We start from the raw sequence: 17478 nt of genomic DNA, 5'->3' as shown, positions 1-17478 counted from the left end.
CTCAGGCCTGAGACCCTCCCTATCCTCCATCTGTCTGAGTTCAGGGACAAGCTGCAAACTGAGCCCTTCTTGAATGTGAACATGGTCTGGTTTCCCAGGAGACATAGGTGTAAAATCAACAATCTCAACACGAGTCCATTTCCAGTCATTTGGAGAGGAGAAGTGTGCTTTGGGGATCTTCATTTTTAGATTCCAGTGAATTGGGTGTTATCAGATATACAGAGCCAACAAGATATGAAATGTGCACATAGGACTTCCCTGCAAGAGTAGTAAATGAGGTCGGGTGTGGTGGCTCACGCCTGTACTCCTAACACTTTGGGAGGCCGAGGCAGGCAGATCATGAAGTCAAGAGATGGAGACCAACCTGGCCAACATGGTGAAACCTCATCTCTACTAAAAATACAAAAATTAGCTGGATGTGGTGGTGCACATCTGTAGTCTGAGCTACTCGGGAGGCTGGGGCAGGAGAATCGCTTTAACCCAGGAGACAGAGGTTGCAGTGAGCCAAGATCGTGCCACTGCACTCCAGCCTGACAACAGAGTGAGACTCCATCTCAAAAAAAAAAAAAAAAAAAAAAATAGTAAAGGAATCTGTTGCCTTATGCATATGTATCTTGGACTGATAAATTGGATCACAACAAGCCTTTATCCTTCAGGTTATATACATAATTGAGCAGGCCAGGTTTGTTTCATAATGGCATCTTCATTTTTATTTTTTTCAATGTACACACTTTATTTGTATATTAAACATGTAGAAATATGTTCTTCCTTATCTTTCTTTAAACATGGTCTTCTCCCTGTGTATCTTCTGTTTACCTTTTTTTTTTTTTTTTTTTAGATGGAGTTTCACTCTTGTTACCCAGGCTGGAGTGCAATGGCGCGATCTCGGCTCACCGCAACCTCCGCCTCCTGGGTTCAGGCAATTCTCCTGCCTCAGCCTCCTGAGTAGCTGGGATTACAGGCACGCGCCACCATGCCCAGCTAATGTTTTGTGTTTTTAGTAGAGACGGGGTTTCACCATGTTGACCAGGATGGTCTCGATCTCTTGACCTCGTGATCCACCCGCCTTGGCTTCCCAAAGTGCTGGGATTACAGGCTTGAGCCACCGTGCCCGGCTCTGTTTACCCATTTTTAACAGGAACATGGGCATTCAATCTATTTCATGTTTTCTTATGCAAAGGCAGAGTGCAACTGTGATAAGGAGCAATTAATTCTTAGCTTTGGTTTTGGGGACAAAAGGGAGTGGTGGGAACGATTGCAAACTGGAGTGCACTTCCTTAGCTGAAGGCGGCAGCCCCTATTCAATGCTGATCAGTTGTTGGCATAGAGAATGCAGGCCCTGTGTTGCCAGGTTTTCCAACATTTCAAAAAGAAGCCAGAAGTCTAAATTTTAATGTGCAATTTTCTAACTATCAAATATTGCTAACTAATTTAATTTGGAGATTGACACCCAGAAGTCCAGATAAAACATATCTATGGGCAAAATTGAAGGCTGGGTGCAGTGGCTCATGCCTGTAATCCCAGCACTTTAGGAGACTGAGGTGGGTGGATCAACTTGAGGTCAGGAGTTTGAGACCATCTTGGCTAACATGGTGAAATCCCATCTCTACTAAAAATTCAAAAATTAGCCAGGCCTGGTGGTGGGCACCGGTAGTCCCAGCTACTCAGGAGGCTGAGGCAGGAGGATCATTTGAACCCAGGAGACAGAGGTTGCAGTAAGCCAACATCATACCATTGTATTCCAGCCTGGGCGACAAGAGCAAAACTCCATTTTAAACAAAACAAAAACAGAAACAAAACTGAGGCCATGGCTGCTGGTTCACAATCTCTGGTTTTAAAGCTATCAAACAGAACCCTAGATCTACCATGTAGCCATAATTGATGTGGTTTTTCTAAGCAGTATAGAAATATAGTAGTAAGAAAGTCAATTATATTCTTAATGTGGTACTTTACAAGCAATAGAGAAATATACAATTAAGAAAGCAAGTTCCCTGTGGTTAGTCAATCATAATAAAATAAGGTTAGGCCCATCGCAGAGTGGCTGCAAGTGAGAGAGAATTTACATTCACAGGGAATGTGAACAGATTAGGAAAGAGACTTCAAGTGGACAATTTTGTTGGGATGTACTTCGCCTTATGTGTTAGCTCCACATGGGGCCAGCCTGGCTCTTGAGCTGCTTTCGCTACTGGATCCTCAATCCCTTAAGAGCTTCATCTACGGTTCTTCCTCTCTCCTGCCAGTTGTCCCCCTCCCCAGGCTGCAGCCCGATGAGAAGAATATCCACAACCTCTAATAATAGAAGCCAAAATCCAATGGACAGAGAACACTGTGGTATACCAGTAAGTGGTCCCATCAAGGGCTCACAGCCACCATTCAAATCAAGGAAGTTGTGTTTATTATACAGGTGGCGAAATAAAAAATCAGACCAAGGGCAAGATTTGCCCAACTTCACCCTGCAGCCAGGGCCAGAATTGGACTGGAACCCAGATGCCTGATCTCCAGGCCAGCCATCCCTCCTCTGAGCCCTCACCTCCCAGGCTAGCAGGAACCCTTTCACATCACAGTGCTCTGTGTCTCCATTGCGATTTTGCTCTAGAGGGTAGAGAGCGAGTCTAATCCTCTTGCTTACTGGCAGGCAGCATAGCTGAGTGGTGAGGGGCATGGGTGCTGTATCTGCCATGTGTTAGCCTTGGACATGTTTTTAACCTCGGCTTTCTTATCTGTGAAACGGGGATCATGTGAGTGTTAAATGAGACAACACCGCTAAAGCATTTAGCACAGGGCTTGGGACATAATCCACACCGAGTAAGCATTAGTCGCTATCTCCATTCTGATGCCATCTCCACTGCAAGGCTAACTCACTTGGCAAGAGGTAACCCATCCTCTAGAGAGTAGAACTGAAAGAAACTCAGGAACTGACCACAGAGCCACAGCCCACTGTGGCTACTTTGTGCATCAGGAAGAGAGGCTCCTAGCTGTTGCCTGGCTTCAGAGCTGTCCAGGTCTCAGCCACCTTCAGCGGTGCCTCTTCTTACTGAAAGATCTCAGGCTATGTGCCTGGTGGTAATCCTAATAATAAAAAGCGACCATTTGAGGGTTTATCCAGTGCCCTGCAATAAGCTCTGTACAAATGAGTTAGTCTGCCCTGCACCCCCTCACTCCCACTCAGGGCTTTTGGAGACTGAGCCTGGTTCCTGACCCCCACATCTCATCGCAGGGCCTGACGTGGTGTCTCATCCAATACCGTGCTCCTTCATTCATCCAGCGTTTGTTGGCATCTCCTACTACCTGACCTATTTTAGGAAGGGGACAAACCAAAGATAAGCTCTTGCCCCCCTGAAGCTTACATTCTGAGGAAGGGGGCAGGCAAGGTATAGAGAGGAAAGCCCGGGAATCCAGTACATTAAAAAAACTTTTATTAGGACTACCTCTGCTACACTGAGTTGTATGTATCACTTATGGCCCCCAGGCAGGTCCACTCCTGGGCATTCAAGTCGGTCCATGTGCCAGGCGTGCGGGGTGGGCACAACAGCTCGGAGCTCAGTGCAGCTTGGGACTTTGGGGCATTCGCTCCACCTCTCCGAGCCTTAGTCTCCTTGTCCATCATATAAGGAACTCACTGATTCCAGCTTCTCTGGGCTGTGGAGAGGATTCCCTCGGCGGCTGGGAAAGGAGAGTGCTTTCTCTGCGGATCAGCCCCGACAGGACAGCCTCAAGGGCCGGCGGGCGCGGGGCTATCCTCGAAGATTACTTAAGGCAGCCACGGGTGGAGGTCGCAGCGGGAAGCGCATTTCTGTGGAGGGGGAGAGGGGCGTGGGGTGACCGCCGGGGCGGCCGGGATTCCCAGGGTGTGAGTGCGCCGCCGCTGCCCGAGGTGGGGCGCAGCGCGCGGGGGAGCGCAGGGCGCGGCGGAGTCGGGTTTCAGAGCGCGAGTGACTCAGGGCGAGTGCCGAGAGCCGGGATTCTGCCCGCTGCCGCGGCCGCTGCCGAGCGCCGCCTTTGTTCGCTGCAGGAAGGGCGAGCGCGGCGCCCAGCGCTCAGCGCCCCTTAGTCCTCCGCGGAGCTTCAACGCTTTGCTCCGCTGGCCGCGCGCCTTCCGGGGCTCCGTAGACCCGCGAGATGGTACCACCAAGGTAAGACCGGTTTTTCTGCTTCCTCGCGCCCAGCCCCCTCCGATCCTTCTCCCGCCTGACCTCTCCCTCGCCCACTTCTTGCAGGAGGAACGGGCAGTGCTGGTGTCTGCTGGTGCTGCTCTCGGTCTCCGCGCCCCTGCCTGCTGTCACCCAGACCCGAGCTGCGACAGGTAAGCGACCCGGCCTGAGGGTGGCACCGGCAGCCTCTGCGCCCCGGGGGAAGTTGGTTTTGGCGGCAGACGCGGCTACGGTGCGCGCCTCATTCCTGGACATAAAAGGGAGTCCTCGCCACTCCGTGCGCACTGGCGGTGCCGCGGGCGGCTTCCTCCTGGCAGTGCAGGGGTTATAGCTGTGAATACGGTCCCTGGGCAGCCGCGGCGAGTGGAGCGCTGTCTGGGCACCCGAGATGTCTGAGCTAGGCGCGGAGCCTCCAGTCTTAGGCAGACAGGGACTTTGGAAACACAGCGCCAACGCCAACAGCCTCAGCGCACTCAAAGCCAGCACTTAGGTTGTGGGTGCTGGCTGGCTTTTGGTAAGGGCAGGTCTGGTGTCTCCCCGCACACAGGTGCGAAGCTTAACACCAGCAGGGACATCTGCGCAAGAAATAACAGAACTGAATTGCTCGGATACTTAGCTGAGTTACCTAAGCAGTCACGTCTATCATGGGCAGTGGCTCCACCGGTGACAGAAAGAGCTGTGGTCTGGGAACCAGGGATCTGATTCCTTCCGTTCCTCGGGCCTCAGTTTCTCCAGCAGAACTCAGGCGGTTGGCTGAATAGTGAGATCTAAGTTAAAATAGATCTAAGTTAAAACGGTTAAGGTCAGATTGTTTGGGTTTGAATTGTGGCTGGCTGGGTGATCTTGGACAAAGGATTTCACCACTCTGTGCCTCAGTTTCCCCATCTGAAAAAGGCGAATAATTAGACCATTTTACCTTCCTAGAAATGCTGTGAAGATTAGAGAGAGATTAGAAATAATGTGGTTTCCAAGGTTCCAGCACATGCTAGGCACAAAATAAGTGATAGAAAATACTGCTCGATTCTTGCCGAAACTATGTGTTGGAAAGCAATGCAGGTATTTTCATTTTTATTTTAGATTCAGGGGGTCATGTGTAGTTTTTTACAAGGGTATATTGCGTGGTGCCGAGGTTTGGGCTTCTATTAATCTCATCGCAGTGCAGGTATTTTTAGAACACTGAGGTTGGGAGAAGCTTAGAAAGTAGCCAGTCCGAAGGCCAGGACTTGAATCCAGGTCTGTAGGCTCTTGCCCTTGCTCAGCTCTTTCTCCATGCAGTTTTGCAGAAGAGCCGTGCTTTCTGTAGCTTCTGACCCCTTCCCTTTTGAATTTGGGGGATTAGTATACAACTTCAATTGAATAAGGGAGCAGAAAGTCTAGGAAACAACCTCTGGCAGGCCCGAAGGAAATGAGATTGAGAAGGGCGCCTTGGTTAACTCTTTGTTTGCCTGAAGAAGCCCGAGACGGCCCATTCTCTCCTTGGCAACAAGACCCAAATGCGATGATAGCTTTTCCTGCCAGAGTGTCCAGCCTGGCATTTATTGCAGATCAAAGGGCAGCTGGAGTATAGTTTTAGCTTCTCAGTCCCATGGATCATGTCAGAACATTGCAATTTTGCATGTGATATAGGACCCTGCCAACTCAGTGGCAGAGGGCAGCTTTGGATTCCATGGTGCTTTGTGAACTTTGCTGCAACTTTCAGTTCCCAAAAGGAAGAGGGATCTGGGGATAGACACTTTGGTGTTTCTTTCTCCTCCTGTGTGTGTCGCTGGGATCCCTCAGTGTCAGGGCTGCTGTTTCTAACACAAAGGATGTCCTATTCCCATTCATAATGTAAAAAGGGAGAGCCAGCAAACCTTCAGGAGCTGAGAAGGATCTAGGGAGGGCCATTTGCAACTGATAAGTGGTTAGTGCTTCTTTGGGATATGAAACGATTCCTAAAAATGTCAACTATCCTCCTGCAAACTGAATTTTTAATACAATTCAATATGGCTGATAGTTGTAAAGCACTTTGTATATCCAAGTGGAGGTGTGAACATGTTCATATTTCATTCATCCAATCCTTACAACCACTCCAGGAGGTGAGGACTGAGAACAGTTACTATCTTTGTTTTTCAAGTGAAGAAACAGAAGTCCAAAGTCACAGGACTTCTAAGTGGCTGGGGTGAGATTTGAACCAGACAGTCTGATCCAGAGTCCTTGCTCTTAATCATCCTAGTGTGCAGTTAGAAGAGCTACGCAGATGGAAAAGCCTTTAGGGGCTCATGGTTTCCAATGCGCCCCACAATCTGTCACAATTGTAACATGGGTCCGTTGCATCTGCATGGCATTGTACAATCTTCAAAGCACAATGTCACTGTCACCAAGTCACTGGAATCACCACCCCGCAGTGCTGGGAAGTAAGTTGGGCTCTATCTTAGAGAGGGGATTTGAATTCCTCAATGCCACATGACTGTAACTGGGTAGATCCATCATAGCCCTCCCACATCTGTGAACGTCAAAGTGGGCGCTCTTCCTCCCATGGGGCCTCTGCGCAACTGGCTGTAAAAAAAACAATTGCCAAGACTTTATAGCACTATGAACCAGCAGTGTTCTAAGTGCTCTGTGTGAATGAACTCACTCAATTATCACAACAACCCCATGTCTTATCCCCTTTTACAGATGAGGAAACTGAGGCACAGTCATTTGCCCAAGGGCATGTAGCCTTCAGTAATATAAGCACAATTTGAGCCCAGAGGGTCTGACTTGAGAATCTGTACTCTAAACCACTACACTGTATGCTTAAGTAGGGTGGCTTCTGAAAGCACGTTTGTAAGTGGGCTATTCTGAGCAGAAATGCATGTTCCCAACAATTTGGCAGTTTCTTAAAGTGTTAAATATATGCTTACTCTACAATCCAGCATTTCCACTCCTAAGTATTTACTTAAGGGAAAGAAAAGCATACTTCCATCCAGAAACTTGTATGTGGATGTTCATAGCAGCATTATTCATAATGGCCAAAATTAGAAATAAACTGGTCCATTAGCTGGTGAATAGATAAACAAAAGGAGGTGTATCCGTTCAATGGGATACTACTCAGCAGTAGAAAGGAATGAAGTACTGCTCAATGCTACAACAAGATGAAAACGATGAAGCTAAGTGACAGAAGCCAGCCATTAAAAACCAATACATTGTAAGAGTCCATATATATAAGATTTCTGTAAAGGCAAAACTACAGAGACAGAAAATGAGCAAAGGGGCATGAGGAAACTTTTTGGGGAATGTCCTAAAACTGGATCGTGGTGGTAATTATACAACTCTAAATTTACTAAAATCATCTAACTATACATTTAAAATGGGTGGATTTTATGGAATGTAAGCTATGCCTCAACAAAGCTGCTTATTAAATAAAAGAACGCATTTTTCCAGAGTGTCCAGGCCCCAGATCTGGTGGGGCTTCAAAGTGGGGCTCCTGGCCAGCCTGGTACAGAGCTGGCACACAACTCATGACCTAAAAGTGCTGGCCTCATAGTGCATTGATTCTCTCAGAAAACAGGTCCTAAGTTCCGCCTGCACCTCCAGGCCTCTGGATGGACTCTGCCTACCATCCTGAATGCCACTGTGGGCCAGGACAGGGCTCCTCAGGTAGGGGTAGAACACGGTCATATGGTTTTTTGCAGAGAATTGATCTGTTAAAAGTGGGTCTCTGTAAATTTCCTGATATCCCTCATGCCCTAAAACAGCACAATTTCAGGTATTGGGAAACCTGGGTTCCAATCACTTACTTCCTCTGTGAATGTAGATGAATTGCTTTTCCCACTTTGAGCCTCAGTTTTCCCATCTATGAAGTGGAGAGGCAAGATTCACTCATCTCTGTAGTCCTAATTTAAAATGTTGGGAAACAAAACAAAATAAACCTTTTCTAGTTTGAGGTTTAATTATTTCACATAGTTTAGTTCAACAAACCCATTCTTTGCTGGCCCTCATGCTGGCTGAATACAGAAAGGATTTGGGCACAGAACTGTCCCAAGGGGCTCATGACAGGCACAAACACAGGGCCACAGACAATTGTAATGCCATTTTCCCCCAGCTATTCTCATCTACCATCCAGCATGTCCTGTGTGCAGCCAACCCCATTCTCCTATACCATCCTGTTTAAAGAGACAGTTGTCAGTCAGTGTCACTAATATGGCCTCTTGTGCCTCCAGTAGTAAGGGTTGAGAAGGAGGACAGCATTAATCCTTCCTTTTCCTGGTAAAGTGTCAGTGTTGAATACCCAATATTTTAGAAGTAAGGGGGCTATTGTCCAGGTAGGGATGGTGGTGTCCTAAGTAATTTGCTCTTGCTAATAAAGTGTTGATGGTTGCAAATTATTTGCTTTACTTTCAACTGTTTTTATTGTAAAATAGAACATCCATTCAGAAAAGTGCATGCTAACGGTACAGTACAATGATTTATCACAGAGGAACATTTATGTAATCCAGGTGAAGATATGCGATAATCCCCAGAAGCTCTCCTGACCCCCTTTGCTGTGGCTTTATTTTCCCTTCTTTCTCTCTGAAGTAACCATTACCTTGACATTAATAGTCATCACTTTCTTGCTTTTTAAAAATAGCTTTGCTATCTAAGTGTGTATCCTGAAATTCTGAAGTTTTGTTTTACTTGATTTTGAACTTTTTACATGTAGGATCTATTCTTTGGTGTCTGATTCTTTCAATGAATAATACGTTTTTGAGATTTATTCATGCTGCTGTATATGGCTGTAGTCCATTGCCATTGCTGTATAATGTTCCATTGCGTTAACATACCGTGTATTACTTATCCATTCTTCTCCAGCATTTGGGTTGTTTCCATTCTTGGCTAATGTAATAGTGTGGCTCTGAACATTCTTGTACATTTCTCTCAGTGCACATGAGCATGAATTTCTGTTGGTTCTATACCTAGGAGTGGAGTGCTGAATCATAGAGTGTGCATAGCCCCCAACTGAGTAGACAATGCCAGCATGTCTTCTAAATGGCTGTACACGTATACACAGCTACCAAGAAATGAGGGTCTCCATTTCTTCACATTCCCACCAGATTTGGTCTTGTCACTGAGCTTAACTATTTTTACATCCCCACCAGCACTGTATGAGGGCTTTCATTTTGCAGATCATCGCCAATGCTTGTTTTCAGTTTTTAAAATTATAGCCATTTTAGTGGCTATAAAATGGCATCTCATTGTGGTTTTTATTTGTAATTTTCTAATGACAAATGACGTTGAGCATCTTTTCAAGTGCTTCTTGGCCACTACGTTCTCTGGAGAAGTCCTGATTTAATGGAAGCATATGAATCAGAGCCGTGCAGGACTTCCCTCTCACCATGCCGCTCCTGCTCCCTGGAAGTCTGATGTGCTTTTCTAAGTGAGAGAGAGGCGGGTAGGAGCCGCACCTGAGGTTTTACATCATTGCCTTCTGGTCTCCATCTCCCAAAGGACAATTGTCTAGAGCTGCTGCTTTGTCCAGAGCTGGACTGTAGCCATTTTGTCATTATTATAAACAGTGCTGCTGGGACATCTTCAGAAAAATGGCCTTTTTCTTTTGACTTCTTTCCTTTGGCAATATTTCCCCCAATGAACTCACCCATCAAAGAACAGAACTCGTTGGATAGTTCTTACTCTGTGTTTAGATAAATTTTTCTTGTTTAATCGTGATGCCCTAGTTCAGTTTCCCTCACTGGGTTCTGCCCCCAGAGGACCGTGCCTTGCTCCACCAACACTAAGCTCCTGTGGACCTGGGCTCATATCAAATCACTGGCAGGTTTCTGAATGGGAGATGCAACGTCCAACATCTGTGCTTTTGCATAGGCTAGTATCATTTTTAGTTTATTATTTTTTTTAGAGAGACAGGGTCTTCTCTGTTGCCCAGGCTGTAGTGCAGTGGTGCAATCTTAGTTCATTACAGCCTCGAATTCCTGGACTGACGGGATCCTCTTATCTCAGCCTCCTAAGTAGCTGGATTACATACCTTCATACCCAGCTAAATTTTAAACTTTTAATAGACATAGAGTCTTGCTGTGTTGCCCAGGCTGGTCTAAAACCCCTGGCCTCAAGCGATTCACCTGCTTTGACCTCCCAAAGTGCTGGAATTACAGGCATGAGCCACTCCACCTGGCTACCAGTACCATTTTTAAAATGCACTTCCCACACAGTATCTAGAGGCCCCTAATTCATCCTTTAGGATCCTGCTCTGGGAAGCTGTCTCTCCTCTCCCAGGCATAATGGGAATCTCTTGGTCTCAGGGCTTCTGAGACTATACTGTGGCCACTGATTAGTCACCTGCCTCCCTGCTGTATGGGAAGTTCTATGAGGCAGTGATGGGCCTGTCCAACTCTGAATCCTGGAACAGGGATCCCAGGCGCAGGGACTGGCAGAAAGTGGGTACTCAGCAAACTTTTTCAATGAATCAAAGAAGGAATGAAGGGGTTGGTCTAGCCTGTGGTCTAATCCACCAACTTACCATGTCCTCTGTGGGGCATAAGTCATCCCGATTCTTCCATGGCTTTGCCAGCTGTAGGGTGACCTTGACTGATTACTCAGGGCACATAATGGGGCTGTCTGTTTTCTTCAATTGCATGATAACTAGTTAGGCTGGAATTCACACTAATGTTACTTTGCTTTTTATCTATTACATTAGTTGAATAAAAATTTATTTTTCAACTTTCCTCTACTTATCTAATTCCCAATTGCCTCATTTTGTCAAAAGTTGTACATTTATCTTTTCTCTTCCAGCTAAATATGTGTTGATTTTCCAGTTTTCTTTTAATATCTACAGCTCGATTACTTAAAGTGAATCACAAATTAGGGTATAATCTCTTTTTTTGAGATGGGGTCTGGCTATGTTGCCTAAGCTGGTCTTGAACTCCTGGGTTCAAGCAATCCTCTCAACTTAGCCTCCCAAAGTGCTGGGATTACAGGCATGAGCCACCACACCCAGCCAGATTAGGGTATAATCTAAAACCAATTATTTTCCAAAGTGGTCCCCAGGATTCCCCAAAGTACTAATTAAAGTGTGAGCTATTACCCCATCATTGTACTACCCACTATTGTTGTGTGATATCATATAATATTTTTTCTTTTAATGATATAAATTTATTTCTGGTATCTCTGTACTACTGGTCACTTCCTTTTGCTAATATGTGTATGATGTTTCAAATCCACACAATTTTGATGATTGTTGCTTTGTGGTGTATTTTACAGTCTGGTAAGAGAAGTTATCCTGCCTGCCTCCTTCATTAAGCCATGAATTCTTTACTATAGGTTGGTTTATTCCATAATTTCTGCATGATATGATTAGATACTGTGAGTATATCAGTGGTAGTGGGTAGTGAGGGATGTAAAAAGGAGGCAATCTTACAATAAGATTCAGTTTAAGGCATTAATGTCTAGTGTGGAGAATGAATAAGCAAATAAGGCCTCAAAGTCAGAGCATCAGATTGTGGAGTATGACCTGTTGCTATCAACACAGAGCCCAGGGGAGCTGAGGTGGTGGTATCAGAGGTGTTGGGAGGAGCCAGGTTTGCTAACTGATTACCTTCTTCTGCTCTTTCTCAACTACAAAGAGGAAAAGTCTAAGGTTAGAGCAGATCCTGGGAGAATGTCAGCCTTCCTCCCAGTCAACATCTAATGAGAGAGACAGGGGACCCTGGTCACCTAATGAGTGTAGCCCACTCTTTATCCCCATTGTAAACCAAACTCAACCCAACCCAACCCAGTCCAACCCAATTCAACCTAATCCAACCTAACCCAACCTAATACAATACAACTCAATCCAACTCAACCTAGCCCCGCTGAGCCCAACCCAACCCCATTCAAATCAATCCAGTTCATATTTATTGCATGCCATGGTGATTTAAAGGACTGAACAGGACAAAAAACTATTCTGAGGGCCCTGGCATCTCTCCCAAGTGACCAGGACCCCTGACCTTAGATGTCAGTGTACCGCTTTCTGGGTTTGGAGAGCTTGGCTGGAGTCTGGCTTGCAGGAAACAGCCTGGCCTTAGGCCTCTCTAGGAGTTACTCCTCCCATCACTGAGGGACTCAAATGGGACCCAGCTTAAAACCTCCCTCTCATCTAGGCAGTCTTTTGTGACTGGCTTCCTCCCAAAAAGAATTTCTGTTGAAGTCTTCAAAATGGTCTGTCTTCATCCTATTATTCCTGGCTGCCTGCTGTCCCAGGCACTCTCTGGAGTGGGTGGCAGGATGGCTGAAGAGCTGTGTTAGACTCAGTGCCCATCCTGGAAGGACTCATAGTCCAGTAGTAGAGACAGAGCGTGGAAGCTGGCTTGCATGCTAAGGAGCTTGTCCTGAGTTTCCTAACACAGTGCACGCAAGCATCTGCACTACCAAAGTAGGGATGTCCATTTCCACCAGGAGATGGGAGAGGCAGAGAGATGTGAAAAGTATTTGAAAGAGATTTATTTTTTCAGTAACATTAAAAAATTTGATAATAAAAATAGTACAGAGTTATTATAAAAAACTAGGCCCAAAAAAGGGAGTTTAAAAAGAGCACATATTACCTTGTAACTCAAAGATAAACACTGCTAGCATTTGACGGACTGTGTTTCAAGTCTATTTTCCACCCGTAAGTATGCACATAGATCATAAGACGAGCAGAGCATTCTGTACATCGTATTTAGTTGATGGCTTTTTTCCCCCTTAACAATCATCTAGACATTTTTTCTGAAACATTAAATAGTCTTCTCTAATATTTTTTGCAATTGCAATAGTATTTCATGGTTTGGTTGTCCTGTAATAAACTTTCAGGCTTTTAGGCTGTTTCTCACTGCTCACTATTATGAACACTGTTGTGATGATCATAGTCTCACAGCTCTGTATTTGACAACTTCTGTAATTATTTCCTATCACAAAATAATTTCCTAAGACAAATAGTTAGGTCTAATGCATGCTCATTTTTAAGGCTTTTGTTGCATTGTTCAGAAACACAATAATACTTTATACTCCCTGCAACAGCAAGAGAGAACACCAAGCTCACCCTGCCTTGTCTTCTGCTGTGTCTCTAACCCGAGAGGAGCAAATGACAACAGGTAAAGAAGCTGCCGGCATCCTTCTCCAATGGCTCCTCCCACCCTACTTTTTCACCCCTCCCCTTCATTAATCCATTCTGCATGTGCCTGTGGAAGGGCTAGAAGAGGGTTTTTCAGGAAATTAGAATGTGAGAGCTCAGGTCACAGGACCTTGGTAGTCGTCAGCCCTCCAGTACCTTGGAATCATCTTGGGAATTCCAAGGGGGGCTGGTGCTCAGTCCGGCAGCTCTTCAGGGATTCTTCATACATCTGAGATAAGGTCCAGACACCAGCAGGTTTGAAAGGCTCCTGGTTGCAGTCTAAGGTGCAGCCAGGACTGAGAACAATCAATGCAGTCCAACTGCTTCCTTTCAAAGGTGGTGATGCTGAGTCCCACAAAAGGACTTCTTGTCTTCCTTACCTATAAATTGGGACAACAGTTCCTACTGTAAGGATTAGTGAGCATCGAGCCTGTCACTGGTGATCAGTTCAATGCCTCAGTACTTCCCTGCTCCCACATCACTGTGGGTTCCTGGAGGGCAGGAAGCCGTTTGTATTTATCCATGTTTCCCCAGCATCCGACATGGCACCAGATGGACACAATGAGTATTTGAATACGTTAATGAATGAATCATTCAAAGCCTGGGACTGTGGAGATCTTAGTGAAAACCCAGCATTATGAACCCTTGACCAGCAAAGTCTATGTGTGCCTCCAACCACACGGAAAGACCACCCTGCAGCCATCCACTGTGCAGGATGATGGGGCTGGGGCAGGGTGAGAGCAGCCACTGCATGTAGTATATATGTCAAGAATAGAATGTTTCATGAAAGAAAAGTTAAGCTGTGCTTTTTTTGGCATAGGAAAGTTACAGTCATTTCATCCCATAGAACATAAGAGTAGAGATCCTAGCTGATGACAAGCTGAAACCAAGTTCTTGCAACTTCAACAGCATTACACACAGAACTTCTGAAATAGGCCCAGCCAGCTCCTTCTCCCCTTCAGCTACAATCTCAGTGGCTGGCTAGTCCTGACTTGATTATTTAGCTCAGAGAGGGAAAGTGACTAGCTTGTGGTTGCAGTGCAACTTGGCAGGACAGCCAGGTCTAGAACCAGGTATCCTGACTCCCCGGCCAGTGCTCTGGTGCTTCACATGAACCTAAGAAAATACCAAGAGTGTGGCTGGGGCATGGTGGCTCACGCCTGTAATCCCAGCACTTTGGGAGGCCAAGGCTGGTGGGTTACCTGAGATCAGGAGTTTGAGACCAATGTGACAAAACCCCATCTCTACTAAAAATACAAAAACTAGCCAGGCATGGTGGTGTACATCTGTGGTCCTAGCTACTCAGGAAGCTAAGGCAGGAGAATCTCTTGTGCGCAGGAGGCAGAGGTTGCAGTGAGCCAACATAATGCCACTGCCCTCCAGTCTGGGCCACAGAGCAAGGCTCCATCTCAAAAGCAAAAACAAGAAAACAAACAAAAAATGAATAAAAAAACCCCAGTATGATAATTATATAGTATTTTTATGTGCCAGGTGCTGTTTAAGTTTTAATATATAGGATATATATTTATGTTATATATACACACACATATATCCACATACACATATGTGTATGGATGTTTTATATAATATAAATTTTGTATATATATATATATGTATGTGTGTCGGTATGTGTGTATTTAATATATTAATTCTCACCACAGCCTTGTGAAATGAAATTCAATTACGACTTGACATTAGCACACAGGTCTTTCTGTCTGTCTTTCAGCCTCCATCCCCTCCACCCTAGAACTCATCCTCTAGCTCCTTGCTACTCAATCTTCTTGCTTCTGGCTTCTTGCTACTTGTGGTCCATGAACCAGCAGCATCAGCATGACCTGGGAACTTGGCAGAAATGCAAACTCTCTGGCTTCAACCCCAGAACTCATAAATCAGAATCACACCATCTAGTGGACTGAGGATCGCATTTTAACAAGATCCCTAGTGATTCGCATACATGTTAACATTTGAGCAACACTCTAGACTAGCTCTAATTATGTTGCTCCCTGCTTAGAACCCTTTGTCATCTTCCCATGATCACCACCTGTGGTAGGCAGGGTTCTGGACCTCTAAAGGGCCCACACCCTAATCCCCAGGATGTGTAACTCCATTAGGTTCTATAGCAAAGGGAGTTAAGGCTGCAGATGGAATTAAGGTTGACAATCAGCTGACCTGAAATGAGGGAGATTGTCCCAGATTATCTGGCTGGGCCCAGTGTAATCACAAGGGTCCTCAAACGTGGAAGAGGAGGCAGAAGGAATCAGAGTGATGTGATATGATGTGATGTGAGAGGACTTGAGCATCCTTCTTTGCTTGTATTGAAAACAGAGGAAGGGGCCACAAGCCAAGGAATGCAGATAGTCTCTGTAAGCCGCAAAAGGCAAGGAAACTGATTTCCCCTTGAAGCTTCTAGAAATAAGCATAGTTTGCCGATATCTTAATTTTTATCTCAGTGAGATTTGTGTTGGACTTCTAACCTCTAGAACTATAAGACAACAAAACTTGTATTGATGTAAGCCACTAAGTTTGTAGTAGTTTGTTATAGCAGCATTGGAAGATGAATACAGCCTTCTACTCCTTAGTGTGGCATTTGAGGCCCTCTGAAGTTCTACCAAGTGCTGTCCTGGCCTCATCTCCTAGAATATCCCTTCCCATACCCTAATCTCAAATGGACAGAGCCTCCAGAGTAGCTAGAGTAGGAGAAGAGACACTCTAAGGGACCAGACTAGGGTTATTCTCTCTCTTTTTCGTGTGTGTGTGAGACAGGTTCTCACTCTGTTGCCAAGGCTGGGGCATAGCGGTGATCACAGCTCACTGCAGCCTTGACCTCCCTGGGCTTAAGTGGTCCTCCCAGCTCAGCCTCTTGAGTAGCCGGGGCTGTAAGTGTGTGTCACCATGCCTGGCTAATTTTTTTTTTCTTTAAGAGATGGGGTCTCACTATGTTGACCAGGCTGGTCTCAAACCCCTGGCTCAAGTGATCCACCTACCTTGACCTCCCAAAGTGCTGGAATTACAGGCACCATCATGCCTGGCTGTGGTTATTCTCTGCACCACCAGCACCTAATCCTGTGCCTTGCCCCTGGCAGGCACTCAGGCAATGCCTTTTGAAGGAATAACCCGGGGGAACCCTGTTACATTCAGGTCACCACCAGCCACGGAGGAGCCCCGGACATGCCAGAGGCAACTATGGCAACAGTGTAGGGTACAGTGGAGACTCTCCCAGAGCCTCAGCCTTAACAATCCGTTGCTCTTCTTCTGCTGTGGGCAAATCACTGTACCTCTCTGGGCCTCAGTTTCCCCATCTTGGAAATGAAGGGGTTGGAATGGCAAATTCTAGCAGCATCATTAGTATGAATATTCTAGGATATCTGAGTTCAGTTTGGTCACACTTTGTGGGAGTTGGGGGTAGTGGTTGGACTCAGCTCTGCTCAGCCCTGTTCATCTCACTGCTGAGCACACCCTTCACTGTCATCTCATTCACAAAGTGGGGTACAAAACTGCCCGGCAACTGTGTGTATTTGGTACAAAACAGAGACTAAACTGCTTGCTCCCCTGTCTAGTTAAAATGCCAGATTACTCACTCTCCCACGGAAAGAAAAAAGGGGGTGGGGAAGAAACCGTTTCTCGCTGCAGAGTTTTTCCATGTGACATATTTTCTAATTTTATTTCAGGTCTAACTGTCTACATAGATGGCTCCATTTCAGGGTCTTCTACTCCCCTTTTAGGAAATGAGCTTTCATTAAGGAATGAAATGGCTTTATTTGTTTAATATCTGCAAGTGTGGGCTGATGTCAAATTGCAACTGAATGTCCTCACTGTCTTTGCTGGGGAAGTTTTCTAAGATGCCCTGCACTGGTTTAGTGGCTTGGATTCCTTGGTGCTAGGCCTGGTCATGGGAGCTTGGCCAAATCCCTTCCATTCTCTGGCCTCAGATAGTCAATCTGCAAAGTGAGGAAAAGGCTGGCTCATCACGGAGACGGGGTGGCTGGGTTGGAAGCCATGGCTGTTGCACCCCATTTCTAAGAGTGGTTTCATTTGAGACTGTTAGAATGGTATGCATCTCAGTTTATGTCTGCGCTCAGCTCCTGTCATCTTTGCACTGTTGCTTTAGTTCATGGAATGGCTGAGAAACTTTTCATACCTGGAAAGAGTACTGTAGCTTTGTTTTGAAGAAATTAATTCTGGCCAGGCACAGTGGCTCACATCTGTAATCCCAGCACTTTGGGAAGCTGAGGTGGGAGGATCTCTTGA

The 17478-nt window shown here is 45.9% G+C and overlaps 1 protein-coding gene across 1 annotated transcript in view; it reads left to right on the top strand.

Moving 5' to 3' along the window:
* Positions 1–3710: 3710 nt before the first annotated feature.
* COL15A1 (collagen type XV alpha 1 chain) overlaps positions 3711–17478 on the top strand; it is a 115436-nt gene continuing 101668 nt past the window's right edge. The window contains exons 1-2 of the mRNA XM_017527723.2: positions 3711–4133; positions 4218–4303. Of these exons, the coding sequence (XP_017383212.1) occupies positions 4120–4133; positions 4218–4303 (100 nt within the window). The 5' untranslated portion in view covers positions 3711–4119. The remainder of the gene's footprint in view (positions 4134–4217; positions 4304–17478) is intronic.

The sequence above is a fragment of the Cebus imitator genome, unplaced genomic scaffold (genome assembly GCF_001604975.1).
Source record: "Cebus imitator isolate Cc_AM_T3 unplaced genomic scaffold, Cebus_imitator-1.0 Scaffold51, whole genome shotgun sequence".
NCBI classification, from domain to species: Eukaryota; Metazoa; Chordata; class Mammalia; order Primates; family Cebidae; genus Cebus; species Cebus imitator.
Note: the sequence above shows the minus strand (reverse complement) of the source record. Positions and strands in the feature narration are given on the sequence as shown.